Genomic DNA, 14431 nt, shown 5'->3' with positions numbered 1-14431 from the left:
TTTCACATTTCAACTCGTTATGGCTTTAGCCCAAGTAAAGAAAACTACAGAAATTTAAAAGATGATAAACAAACCTTTTTGGATCCATGCATTCACTGAGATTCACCATCCTTGGGCCCATGCCTCCCTTTTGGTTTTTCTCCCATCCAACAGCTTTTGGACAATCTGTTTACAAGATTGTCCAATTACAAGAAAGAAAAAAAAAAGGAAGAAGGAAAGAAAGAATGAAAGCCTTAACATCACAGAATAGAAAAAAGAAATTTTGCTGGATTTAACCTTGTTGGAAAAAAACAAATCCTAAACCTGTAAGTAAATAATCTGTATCTTAACAACCTAGTATACATTGGCTATACATATTCTGCTGTTTTACATCAACTGAAAGCACAGCTTCTTGGAGAAATACTTTACTCTCAGGTGTCTGATGTTCAGCTTGCTTCAAACCTAGGACAGAGAGAGCATTATTCCTCACCAAGCCTCCGGATCTTTAATGTCAGACTGCTATGCTTAGAAATCAGTAAATTCATAATTCAGAACTCAGTAAATTTTCCCAAGTTCGATCATCTCTTCATGTTCCCTAGACCCCATCTGTAAATTCAGTAGAGAATTATATATCTAAATTATATAATAACTAAACAATTCACAACAATTATATGTAAAGCATTCAAGAACTTCTTGGATGAGGTAGAGAAATTTTGTGATACTGTTCTGTACGCAGAAATTAAGCCTCAGTTTATGTTCAAACATTACAAGTTTATTGCTTTAAAATACATCTGCCTACTTTGCTATAGGATTGAAGAAACAATTCCACTCCGTAGCAAGCTTCTACCATTTTAGAAATATACAGACAGTTTGCATCACATAAATTCACTATCATGCCTTTCTTCTAGCTGAGGGACTGCGTAAAAATTTAACAGGAAAAAAAAAGAGACTAATTGCTAATTGTCTGGGTTTTATGTTTCATGCGACACCAGGAGGATTATTTTTTTTTTTTTTAAATTGGAAACACAAGTGAAGGAGGCAAAAAATAAAGAACACGCTCTCTTCTTTCTTTTTTGAAGAAGGAACCATTTCCTCGACAAACATTTAACAGAAATTTAAACAATTTAAAATTCATTTTAAATAACTTAGCGTAAGCAATGATTTAGCAGTATTAATTTATTTTTTCCACCTTCACAGTGATTGAGGAGGGAGGGGAAAAAAAAAAAAAAAGGGAAGGAATTTTTTTTTTAATGGATTACCTGGGCCAAGGGGTTTCTCTGGAAGTTTTATTTCAAAGATAATGCTGTGCGTTATGTCTCTCACCCCTTGCATGGTCCTATCTCTGAAGCAGAGCACTTCAACTGACTGGAGAATGCTGCCCCTGCCATTTCAAAAAAGATAAATAAATAGAGACATGCGACTTCTTTAATAGGAAAGAGACTTCTTTTAAACACTATTTCACACAGGTTTAGTCTCTTGCAGATTCTGAATAAGGCTTTTTCTGTTAGTACTGCAACACGGTTGTTCTTATCAGGTACAATGAAAAACAATTGCTTAGTATGTGAAAATGACTAGTTTGTTGTGAAACAGCTCTAAGAAATGACACTGTCAGCTCGTCCTCTGTCATTTATACAGTGCTGCAGGACAGAATGCGATTCAGATGAATAAAAAGCAGGGAAGCACTAGAGCACACATCAGGTGACATGATGTACTTGCCATGGCACAAGCAAGATCCTCCTAGTTCTCGATATAGCATCATTTTTCCTCCTTATGATTCAAAACCCCAAATCAAACAATTAGAACTTTAGTTCCTAAAAGCCTCTGAATCTCAGAATATGTAAAGCTCTCTGGTCACGTACACATCATTCTATGCTACAGCTCAGCTCACAGCCCAGAAAACACCATACCTAAATTAGCATTTCTTCTCCCTGCTGTGTGTTTTGTAATAAAATGTAAAAGTCAAAATTATGAAAATGCAACTTAATAACACTTTTCTTACACCAAAACAATTTTATGACACTTGAAATGATACTTTTTTTCAAATAGAGTGAAAACTATGTTCTGTCTTCCCAACTTCTGCCCAACAAAAAATACTAGAAGGTACACAAGACAACCTACAAGTATCCGATTTTCTAAACTTAGGTTTACTATTACTTGGCTCTGGAGTGCTCAGAACAAGAAGGACGTAGACCTATTGGAACAGGTCCAGCGGAGGCCCATGAAGATGATCAGAGGGCTGGAGCACCTCTGCTATGAGGACAGACTAAGGGAGTTGGGGCTGTTCAGCCTGGAGAAGTCTCTGGGGAGACCTTATGGCAGCCTTCCAGTACCTAAAGGGGGCCTACAGGAAGGATGAAAGGGACTCTTGATCAGGGAGTGAAATGACAGGACGAGGGGTAACCGTTTCAAACTGAAAGAGAGGAGATTTAGACAGGATATTAGCAAGAAATTCTTTCTTGTGAAGGTGGTGAGGCGGTGGAACAGGTTGCCCAGGGATGTGGCATGCTCCAGGTTGTGGATGCTCCATCCCTGGAAGTGTTCAAGACCAGGCTGGGTGAGGCTTTGAGCAGCCTGGTCTGGTGGGAGGTGTCCCTGCCCAGGGCAGGGGGCTTAGAACTAGATGATCTTTAAGGTCCCTTCCAACCCAAAGCATTCTACGATTCTATATAAAATCACAGAATAGTTTAAACAAGATTTGAAACAGCTGGAGGGTATTTGGCAGGGTCTGAAGCGTGTTTTTCCAGGTACATGCATGCATGTGAGGATTGGGAATAACAGGAACTTGTGACTGACACAAGTAAAAAAACAGAATAACATGCAAAATCAGAATCATTGAAGTTGAGTCATATCACGGTTAAAAGTTAAATCTCAGGTGGGTGATATGAGTCAAGTGCCATGGGAGGGAAAATGCCTCATTTGATAAGAGCAAATAAGTAATCTTTGTGGGAAAGAATAAAATATATACCATTTGTGGGCTGCCAGGATCAGGAAATTTCTCAGTGGCCATCCTGGATAGTGGGATAAGTTACATGGATCATAAACTCCAAATGTCACCTGCAAAAAAAAATTACTCTAATGAGAAAATGAGAAGTCATCTATCCATACAGATATTCATTTTACAGTAAAAGTTACCTGGCATTTTTAATTTAAAACTGCTGAACAGAGAAGGCCTACACACATATTTTATAGATTTACAAATGTTTAATACATTGTTGCACTAGATTTCAGTCAAGCGTTTGCCACAGCTTTGAGATTTGTTCAGTTTAGCTGCTTTATGGACATTCACTTTTCACTACAGTATGTGCATCTTCCTTAAACACAGCATTATGGGAGAAGCCCAACAACTGACGCCTTGCTCTCAAAATTCTGTATTGATTTTGGGATGATCAAAAACTGAAAAGGGACTGGCCAGCAAGATGTCAAGTCAAAAGAAAAAAGGCATAAAAATCACTCGTAAAGCCAACCTTCAAGATGGGATCTAAATAAAGGAACTGAACATTCTGTCTCATGTTCAAGCAATGTAATACCGTGCTTGTAATCAATGCATCTAAAGTAGGAACTTAGTTCACAGTCAATGCAGAACCAATAATACATCCAGAGATTAGAAAGATGCCACTGCCTACCTTTAGATATGCTGAAAATCTGAACTCGGCCATCACTAGTGACACCTGTGCCTGCCACATCTACGTAGCTCTTCCCTCCTGCTTGTTTGCCTATAGATGGCCTTAGAGTGACTGGTCTTGACTCCACTGCATCAGTGAGGTGTCCCTAGAGCAGGGGCCCACTCCCCATCCCTCCTCCCAACCATACTCTGCTGCTGCTTTGCAGCTGCTGACGCAGCAGGTATAAGACCCCTTAGTAAGCTGATTCACTTTCATAAACTAGCTTTTATAAGGTGTGACAAGACCTGCTTAAGAAGAAATGCCTTTTTTGCACTTACTAGCTCTTCACCATAACTCGAGTTTTGTTTCCTAACACTTCAGTGACATGCAAGATAAAAAAATGTTTGAAGTTCACCAAAAATAAAGACAGCAAAGCATTCAGAAAGGCCTAGAAAAGTTCAGCAGCTGAGCAACATGATCCAAAATGGAATTCAATGTAAAGACAAGCCAACCAAGCCAGTCAACTCTTGCTGTGATGACATCTGCTTCATGTATCATTATAATTCTTCCCTGACTGAAAGCAATGCACAGTACTCATTTCACAATCAAAGGACGTGCACCATCCCTGCGTTTATCAAGAAGAAATATCCCAGCCTCTTCTGGTGCAAAACCCATCTATCTTCCAAAATTGCACAGCATTTACCTTGAATATTCTTTGTATAGATTCCCCGCAATTTTAATCCAAAACTCTCATGTTATAACATGTACACGTGGCAATACACAAGCTGAAAGTTGAAAACTCCCATATAGTATTCCCTGATTACTGTTACCACAACAAATACATAAAATAGATTAGTACCAATTTTTAGTACACAAACAATAAAAGAGATGCTTTGCCTTATTATAGCGTTGTAGGTAAAGTGGCTGGAAAACTTAAATTGTTGTGCTAACTCTTTCATAAACTGACTCTGTTTCTGTTTTGATAATGAGGGAGACCGAGCACAAAGAGCTTTGTTAATCTGACGTAACTGGGTTTTTGCATATGAACTAGAGACACTTACCACAAAAAAATCAATCCAAGCTGCTGGTTTTTAGCTATTTACCCAGTCTATTCATTGGCGAACATTGTGCCCAGCTCAATATTATAGACACTTTTCAAACCATTTGTAAATTAAACATTTGTGAGTTATAAAAAGACATAAAATTCTCATTACCTTTCCCCCTTGGTCTCGGAAGAAGTCATCCCATTTTTTCAGTAGAGATATCACAACAGAATTGTCATGATACTTGATTAAAAAATAAGGCAATGCTGTAACCCCCTCTTTCTGGCAAAGTTCATCATATGCTTTCTGAAGTGCTTGAATCTAAAAGCAAAAACACAACTGTAAGCAACAGTTTTAACAATCTTATGCAGAATCACAGAAAGTGTTTGAGCATCTGGAAAGGTTAGCTCACTCAAACAATCTTAGAATATAGCATATTCTGAAGTTTTAAAGCCCATTATGACCACAACTGAGATCAAAAATTCAGTTGTTAAAAAAGCATTTGTCGATGCAAATTTTAATTTGGATCATGACAGGTATTTTTACACTATTTATTACTACATAACTAACGAGGGTCTTCTGAGAAGAAGGAAACTAAGCATTTTTCACTGAAAAAACCCAAAATCTTTCTCATGCTATTAAAAAGCCATTCAAGGTTTTGCATTAACTTCTGTCAAAGCAAAAAGGCACATGTGGGCAAATTGATTTTTTTCATCCTTTTGCATTGTTATATGAAAGAAAATACAAAAAATTGTTAATTCTTCTCCTAAAAAAAAAATCTTCCCTATCTAGTTCTTTTTCTTGCCCAATCATACATTTTATTAACAATTTTGTAATTTATAACGACTTAGCTCTCCCAGGATTCTTAAAAATATAGTGAGTTTCAAAAACATAACTATATATTCAACAAGCTGTATCTAAAAATTAACATGAACATAACTGCCTCGTCAAGAATTGTCGGCCACATCTAAATGAAAAAAGCTGAAGTGATGTTAAGATGAGAAATTTTATACAATAACAAGAAAGAGGTAAACAAAAAACCCACATGGATATACGAAAAGTGAAGATTTTAAAAGAAATTAAGAGTCTGAAATTAATTCAGTATGTGCTAACAAAAATATTACGTTTTATAGCCCACAGAACTGCTTAGTGCTCCAGACTTCATAACATTTAATATTTTGAATACCTGATTTAATGGGAATCTGTCACCAAGACACACTGGTTTCTGAATTATATGTATTCCATCAGGGAAGCAGAGAGCTGGGTAGCAAAACCAGTAATAGAAATGGTACTTTTTTAAATCCTAGGAAAAAAATAAATTGTGAAATTAGCTAATAAATAATAAATAGAAATAAAATATAAATAAAATAGATAAATAAAAGTAAATTGCTGTTTGGAATACTAATCATACTTGATTGTTGATGATACTAAACTTAGTTCTCTACTTCACAAGGCACTGTGTCATAATTTTAGAAAATGATCAAAAAATACTAGAAGTCTCCCCCTTCTCTGTGTTTTTATTTAAGATTTAAACAGACAATGTGTGTACAATACTTCAGTTTTTGTTAGCTGGAGCATTATTTATTAAAACATTCGATTTGTTAAACATGAAACAGTTGCTTTACTGTTACCGATATCTATAAGGCCATTTGTAAAAAAGAATATGAGATGGCACCAGCATTTTTTAAAGAATACATCCTAAAATATTTTGTATCTGTACATGAGAATGGCTTATTTTTTTTTAAATGTTTTCAGACATTTTAAGATGTCCGAGAATGATCCTGATCACATTAATATTCTAATAAAGTATTTCTCCTAAAAAGGAACTACTACATCATTTCCACTACAATGCTCTAGAGTATGAGACACATTATCGTTACTCACTGCGAATGTCAGCAACAGGAACCTGTTCAAGAGCATAGGGTTTTCAAGAGCAGCTCCAGATTTTATTGCTTCCCATATCTGTCATTGATTGCGAGGACAAGAAGAAAGAGAAAGGGCAGAGAAACAAAATACCAAGGTAGTATAAGAACAGTTGCAGAAATCTTTAATTCTCCCAGCTACCTTAGAAGTACTGAAATTCACATTCCCAGTAATCCACTGTGATCTTTTCCTAACTGATCTCATCCATGCTATGATCTATGCTTAAAGGATTCTAAAGGTAAGACACGCACTAACACAAAAAATAATGGAAGCTGGGGAACAAGAGGAGCATTAGCTCACAGATCAGGCTCACAGATCAGGGTACGTCCCTCCCAACTGAAATATTCTATTCCATTCCCTCCAGATTAAGTTAAATCCTGAGGCTACTATATGGGTGAGTATGGACAGTATCTCCAATATTTGGGGCAGAGACTATAAAGCACTTCAGTGGCTATTTTGAAACACTTTCTCTCTACCAGCTGATTTGATTTTTAATCTTACCTCATTTGCTTCTTTTTCCAGAAGTGATTTCTTATCACAGGACTTGAAAGTCTCAAAAGTGTTGGTATTATACAATGTTCCGAAAGCAGGACAGCAACGTGCTGGTATTGAAGCATTCCTGAATAAAAGAAAGAAACCTCTGGGAACTGGATACTAACATCTTTAACATGATTAGCAGTAGTAGCAGTAACTATCCTATGGTGTAAGGTTGCTCTGAAATTGTCAAATGATGAGGCACAGTAATAAAAGTTAATGACAGTTCTAACTAAAATGTTTTTATGATCATAACGCTTTATTGGACATGGATTGATATAAGAACCTGTGCTAATACACATCTATATTATGACTTCAAAAATACATCAGGCATCTCTCTTATATCTAGCAAGGTGGCATTACATCATAGATTGAAGATTTTAAAATTCTGTTCAATTATAAACTATGCATGACAAATGTGATTTTCACTAAGAAAAAATTACGACTTAACTTTAGATATCAATATTTCATTCACATAAAGAGTTACTCAGTCAAATTTTTACGTTTAAAAGACATCCAAACAGAAGCCTAAACCAGACAAAACACTAAGTAGCTTTTATAGTTTCTAACATCATCATCTGAAGAAGCTGCTCTTTGTAAGCAACAGTATGTATTTTTCCCCCTTTATGAATGTAAACTAGGTAAAAAACTACACTATTTCCCTAATTTATAGATCTGATCGATTTCCTTGACTCCTTTAACATTCTTCTCTCAAATTGATACATTTCTGGACACTGCTAGAACTCAAAATACAGCAAATGTTTAAGTTACATAATAAATACACATGATGTAGTTCCAAAAATTTTTAATGCTAAAAGGGAACTCTTCATGATCATCTAAACTGTCTACCTAAAGCACAGAAAATTACTACAGTAGAAGGAATAATTAAACACTGCATAAATGGATCTTTCGTAATTTTATTTTTGTCATAACACTTGAGAGATCAAATAACATGGTACCATCTATTTTTTCCTAAGCTGAAATTCCTGTCCCCAATATCATAGCTTTCTTCCAATTGCATTTTGTTGCATATGCTTTCAGTATCGTACCTAAAAGTTCCTACATAAGAATTAATGGAACAATATGTGCTAAGAAATTATCTCAAAACGCACAAAGCTGCACTAGGATCCTAAGATCCTGACCAAGCAAGGCAGAGAAAGTCACTTCTGTGATTTACAACTTTATAATCCACCAATTTAAAACAAACAAGACAATGACTATGAAGACATCTGTTCCTATGTTAGTTATACTAACTTAGGCATTTGCTGGAAATGAAAACAACGTGGAAAACTTATTTCCCCTCTCATCTCATTTTTGCTGTGTACACTGAGCAGCTTTGGTTTACTGTTCACTTTGTGGGTAGAAGCAAAAGTACAAAATTCTCATCATAAGGGTTAAATACTTTGGAAGATACTACAATGTAACAACTAGAGATTGTAAAAGCTATTTTGAGATCCTAATTCTAAAGATGAATCCTCAGTAAATAAAGATATAAGGAAAAATTTGAAAAGAAGTCAGATGACTTAAATATCTTCCTTTATGCAGAAGAGCTGAAGAAATAAGGAAAACCCCCCGGTATTCTATAAATAAACATATATACAAACAGTGAGTGAATTTGAGACTTACCAGCATTATTTTAAACTTGGCACTTCAAATAAATATACTACTTCAGACACAGGGAGTTAATGTTTGTGCCTCAAAGCAGTCTCTCTACTGTTATAAAGTTCATGAAAACCTCTATTTATTTTCATGTGGAATTTGTCCAAGGAATATTATATATCAAAGCATTACTATTATGCAACGAAAGTGTCTTCACATATGAATTAAGGTAAACCACAGTACGTACTTACATATCAAAGGCACTAAACTCCAGCGTCAATCGAGCTGGCAAACCCAAAGGATCACCTGGACAAAAAGCAGCAACATGCTTCTTTTAAACTAAAATACATAAACTAATTTCCCTCTTTTTGTTAATGCAAGTTATAAATTACCCACAGACACACCAGAATTCACAGCTCACCCAAACACATTTTCTAACGTTTCAGCAAAAACCTAACCTTACACAAGTAATTAAGAGGAATGACAGAAGAAACCCAAACTACCATACAAGATGTTCGGTTTCTACCTACCATTGTAGTAGTATCCTTTGATAACTTTTGGGGTCTCATCCAATCGGTACTCATTGAGTTTCTTCTGAGTTAGTTCGTGCCAGAATCCTGCATCCAAGGCACTACTGAAGGGAGCAAACTGCAGCTTTGAGATTCCAGGATCTACAGGATGGTGCACCTCAGTACTGGCAGTTGCCATGATTTTAGTTAATGATGGCTGTCAAACAGAATTCTGTAAAAGCAGATATGCCAGATAAGTATATGCTCAGCTCACCATATTACTCATGACTACTAAAAGCTTCTTTTTAACACGTTTTATTGGGTTAAAGAGTAGAAAGCCTTACTCCTCTGAATGCCTAACTCACTCCAACTTTTAAAATCCTTGATCAGAGGTCCTTTCAGTCCAAGCAAAGTCCTTCCAATGCCTTGTATGTAAAATTATGGAAGGCAAGTATATGTTCTGTTTGGACAAGCTACCTAGAAGGATCTGATTTCCTGACAGACATTCCATAATTTGTGCAGTTTCTTAGGATACAACATCTGAACTTCTGAGTTGTATCTTGTATTGTGCTGCCACAGATAAAAATAACAAAATGCTAAACCCTGTATCTGCATTCCTTCTGTTATCTAGATATCTGTCTAAAAGCCTACTAGTACTATTTAAGTTCTGAAGGCATTTAAAATTCAAACTAACATTTTATTTAGCTAGGTCCTTACTCTCAGCCTGTGGTGAGAGTTGAACACTCATAAAGCATTTACAAACTAACAAGTAAAGCTAGGAAAGGGAAACTAAAACCAAGAAAAGTCTTGCAGCCAGTGAAGGGAAAAGCTGGAAATAGAACTTCCTTAATAGTTGCACTAGCCATTAAAAGTCAATGTGATGTATAAGTCTAGATTATTTTCTTACAGCTCTTCTCTTCTAAAGGTCTTTTGGTATGGAAAGAATTTTTTTTTTTAATATCCCAAGAGTCATTGCTCCATATTGGCTGAACGGTATTCCTGTAAACACACAATCTTCAATTCACAACACTTTCAAATTTCAGAATATTAGACTCTACCCCAGAATGAGGAGTAAAACATCTAAACTGGGCTATCATAAGCCTCTACTTCAACTAGGCATAACAGTCCCCTTGCTCATGTTAGCAGCAGCATTCACTTCACTGTGAGGTGATTCAGCTCCAACTGCTTATTTTCTTGAAAATTCATCAAATAAAGATGTTGCCCTCAAGAATCTTGTTGACTGTTAGTATTCCTCTTCATGTCCATACCTACACATATTAAGATGCAAGTTTCAGAGACACAGTCCATGACACAGAGTATTCCAATATACACCTGAGGGAGGGAAGGTCCTCTCCTGTTAGGCATTCCATTCTGTCTTTGACTATCTAGCTAACATAAGCATACATGTTGCAAAACAAGGATTTGTGACGTATTAAAAATAAGATTTTAAAATGTTAGTTTTAAAACTCCTCACAAAGATATGAACATATGCTCACATCTATTTATCACAACACATCTATCTACCACGCTAGTAAGTACTATTTTTTAAGTCCAGATCAACAGCCACCAATTTAGATTTTGTTCACAATGCTTATCAAACCAACCATTTGAACTCAAACGATCTTGAAATGATTCCTTCAATTAACTAATTTTTAAAGACTTTTTTAGTTTGAACAACATAATCCCATGTGATAGCCCTCTGTTACTGATCCTTCACAATACCCCTGTTACCTTTACACATGGATCAATGGTAGAATTTTACATACAGAAAAGTCAAAATAAGGTTCCCAGCATAGCTATATTTTCTGATACCAATATAAATAGATGCACTACATTTTCGTTGCACTGTACCTTGGCTTGAATTGAACAGTTTATTTCGCTGTGAAGTCATTTATGCTTATTACACAATTTTTCATTATTACTGTACCTAGAGTTATTGTAAAACTGAAGGAATAAAAATAGGTGGCCTCACTATGCTATGCACATGCAAATAGAGAAGCATATACAATCACATCTGATGTATTGACACTTTTGAAAATATTCTTTAATGTACTTCGATGTAAATATTTACTTACTTGCCTTCTTAATGCAAGATCACTAAGCCAACGTGAATTTGTGCAGCAAATTTTAGAATACTGAAGTAAAAGATGAAATGTGTACATTTTGTACAACTTGCACACAGAAATGCACGTACAGCCTCTAATAGTAATAATTGTCACTAGAAGAATATAATAAAATGGGGCGGGGGGGGGGGGGGGGGGGAACATCCAAAACTTTAAATGTAGAACAAACCCTGAGTTTCGAAAGGGCTCAGTTGAAAAATGTGCTTGAACTGAAATCATTTACCAATGTGCTTTAGACACTCCTAAATTCTGTGACCGGTCGGAAATTTAACAAGTATAATCAGCAAAGATAACCCCAAAGCATAGATGCACTATCACTAGTCTAAGTTACAGCCCTTGTTCTTAAATATGTATGCAGACATTTAAAACTGATCTAATGGAGGAATATATTAAGGGGAAAAACACACTGGGACATTTAATAATATTTGTCATCCCCTCCACAGACAAAATTAATCTGTTGTGAAAGTATTATTAGCAGTTTAACACCACATAAAACTACGAAGAAGTTACAGGTTTTAAACCAAATTCACATAAACCCTAAAATCTACAGCTTTTTTACAAAGCTTTTTATTCTGTGGTCTGGAGTTGAGTATTTTGAAGGCCTCCTCTTTATCTAGATGACAAATGAAATTATTATTTCCTGCCACTACATAAGGGGCACTTTCAGAAAAGCTGGCTCTTGCCTGAAGGACGTTATGCTCATCTGATGTCCGTTATCAAGCCCATTTTCTTCCCACATCTTCCCTATTTCCAATATCATTAGTGACACAAAATGGCAGCCTTTGGCACCTGGGGCCAACCTGCCCTCAGCACACAGTCCCACTGCAGGGCCCGCCGCCGCCTCTCGCTCCTCACGCTGGCTCTGGACCAGCCGCACCACACCTAGCGTCATGGAATAATTTTGGCTGGAAGAGACCTTCAAGATCATTAAGACCGACCATTAACACTGACAAAACCACCACTAAACCATGGCCCTCAGCACCACGTCTACATGTCTTTTAAATACCTCCAGGGATGGCAATTCCACCACTTCGCTGAGCAGACCGTTCCAATGTTTGACATCCCTTTCTGTGAACAAGTTTTTCCTAATATCCACCCTAAACCTTCCCCAGTGCAACTTGAGGCCGTTTCCTCTTGTCCTATCGCCTGTTCCTTGGGAGAAGAGACCGGCCCCCCCTGGCTACCCCCTCCTTTCAGGGGGTTGTAGAGAGCAAGAAGGTCTCCCCTCAGCCTCCTTTTCTCCAGGCTGAACACCCCCAGCTCCCTCAGCCGCTCCTCACAGGACTTGTGCTCCAGACCCCTCACCAGCTCCGTTGCCCTTCTCTGGACACGCTCCAGCACCTCAACGTCTGCCTCAAAGTCTGTCTTGTGGCGAGGGGCCCAAAAGTGGACACAGCACTCGAGGTGGGGCCTCACCAGTGCCCAGTACAGGGGGGCAGTCACTGCCCCAGCCCTGCTGGCCACAACCGGCACTTGGCCTTGTTGAGCCTCACACCACTGGCCTGGGCCCACGGACAGACCCCCCTGCAGAGCCCTCAGGCGCTGACCGGAGCTCCCGCGCGCGCCCTAAGGCTCTCCCGCCCGGGAGTGCGCGAGGAGCCGCGGCCCCGAGACGCACCGACATCGAGGGGTGCGGGGCGAAAAGGGGACCCAGCGGGCGGGCCGCCCTCAGCGCGACCGGCACGCGCACCGACCGCTCACCGGCTGCGACGCTCTCTACTTCCGGCATTGCCCGCTTGGCACGGCGGAGTGACGTCATCCTGGCGGCGGCGGCCGTTACGCACGCGCGGCGGGCGGGTTGGCTCGGCCTGAGGCGGGGCCGGCCCGCCCCGGCCCATGAGGGCGGTTGGGCGGCCGGGCGGTGAGTCCGTCCGTCCGTCCGTCCGTCCGTCCGTCCGTCCAGTCAGTCAGCCACAGTCAGTCAGCCAGTGAGGCGAGTCCTCCCCTGTCGGACCACTGTGGCAGAGGGGTCCGTTCCCCTCAGCGCCCCGCCAGCCCCTGCTGCACTGCCCCTGCGTGACAAGTGTGCGAGCGGGCTGGCAAGTGCGAGGTAGGGTTATTGCGCCGCTCGTGGCACCCGTGAAAAATAAAGCAGTCGGCTACATTTAATGGAAGGATTTAGTGGAAGTCTCATGTAACCTAAAGTGGAGAAGATGGAGGCAAATTTTTCTCAGAGAGGCACAGCGAAGAGCGTGAAGGAAAAGGGCACGTGTCAAAACAAGGAAAATTCCAAATGAATATATTATAGGGAAAAAGTTGCCTAATACGGCTGGTGAAGCACTGGAATAGGTTTCCAGAGAGACTTTGTAATCTCATGTTCTTGGGGACTTGACTGCACAAGCACCTGAGCAACCTGATCTAACTTTGATGTTAGCTCTGCTTTGAGCTGGAGGTTGGACGAGATGGCATCCAGAAGTCCCTTCCAACCTGAATTTTTTTTAATGAGTCTATATTGGTTTTTGCAGATCTAGAATACAAAACAAAGTTATGTTTTCTACAAAACAAGCATTACTTCTTTAGATAGTTTATGTCGTTTACCTATCAGGGAAAACAAATTTGCCAGAGCTGCCTTCTGTTTTGGAGCACACGATAGTGCAGTAACACCCATATTGCAGAAACTGCTAGCAACACTGGGAGTAAGCCTCAGAGGAAAAGCCGCCCGTCAGATAAGCACATGTAAGGTCACACAAAGACAATTGTTCAGGCAGCATTAGGGGAAAATTTTCAGTGCTGCTGATTATGTAAATTTAGACATGATGTTTTGGATAGAGGACTTTGCTGTGGAGCATGGGCTGAATAGAACTTCCAGGAATTTTACAAGTAAAACAAATGGAATGAACTTGGGAAGTTTGCCGTAGATGCTATGCCTTGAATCTAACTGCATTGCCTCAGTAAAATTCTACAATTCCTCGTACTGCATGCCACTTACTCTATTAGTATTGGTAATACCTTTAGTCCGGTGGACAGTTCACAGCTCAGTGCTGCAGTTTATTTCCCCAAGGCTGGAAAATATTTTATTTTAGCACTTTTCGTTCTTTGTATTCTCTTTTTACATGAAACAGAAAGGGAACATTGATGATATCCCATCAAAATAGCTGGAATGTTGTTACCCAGTCTGC

General features: G+C 38.8%; 1 protein-coding gene across 13 annotated transcripts in view; it reads right to left on the bottom strand.

The window, feature by feature from the left end:
- Positions 1 to 13149, bottom strand: part of ATG7 (autophagy related 7) — a 109176-nt gene extending 96027 nt beyond the window's left edge. For 6 of the 13 annotated variants that reach the window (XR_008468673.1, XM_054216013.1, XM_054216011.1 and 3 more), the window contains exons 1-10: positions 12931 to 13045; positions 9211 to 9421; positions 8932 to 8986; positions 7049 to 7166; positions 6509 to 6586; positions 5811 to 5927; positions 4796 to 4945; positions 2945 to 3033; positions 1239 to 1360; positions 75 to 165 (exon numbers count right to left, since the gene is read on the bottom strand). Coding sequence is in view for 12 of the 13 variants with exons in the window: in XM_054216013.1 (XP_054071988.1) it covers positions 75 to 165; positions 1239 to 1360; positions 2945 to 3033; positions 4796 to 4945; positions 5811 to 5927; positions 6509 to 6586; positions 7049 to 7166; positions 8932 to 8986; positions 9211 to 9388 (998 nt within the window). In the remaining variant the exon portion in view is untranslated. Of the gene's footprint in view, positions 1 to 74; positions 166 to 1238; positions 1361 to 2944; positions 3034 to 4795; positions 4946 to 5810; positions 5928 to 6508; positions 6587 to 7048; positions 7167 to 8931; positions 8987 to 9210; positions 9422 to 11264; positions 11325 to 12930 lie in introns of those variants that run through there. The other 7 variants (XM_054216005.1, XM_054216015.1, XM_054216008.1 and 4 more) reach the window with 4 other exon arrangements.
- Positions 13150 to 14431: the final 1282 nt, after the last annotated feature.

Source organism: Rissa tridactyla, chromosome 10 (assembly GCF_028500815.1).
Source record: "Rissa tridactyla isolate bRisTri1 chromosome 10, bRisTri1.patW.cur.20221130, whole genome shotgun sequence".
Lineage (NCBI taxonomy): Eukaryota > Metazoa > Chordata > Aves > Charadriiformes > Laridae > Rissa > Rissa tridactyla.
Note: the sequence above shows the minus strand (reverse complement) of the source record. Positions and strands in the feature narration are given on the sequence as shown.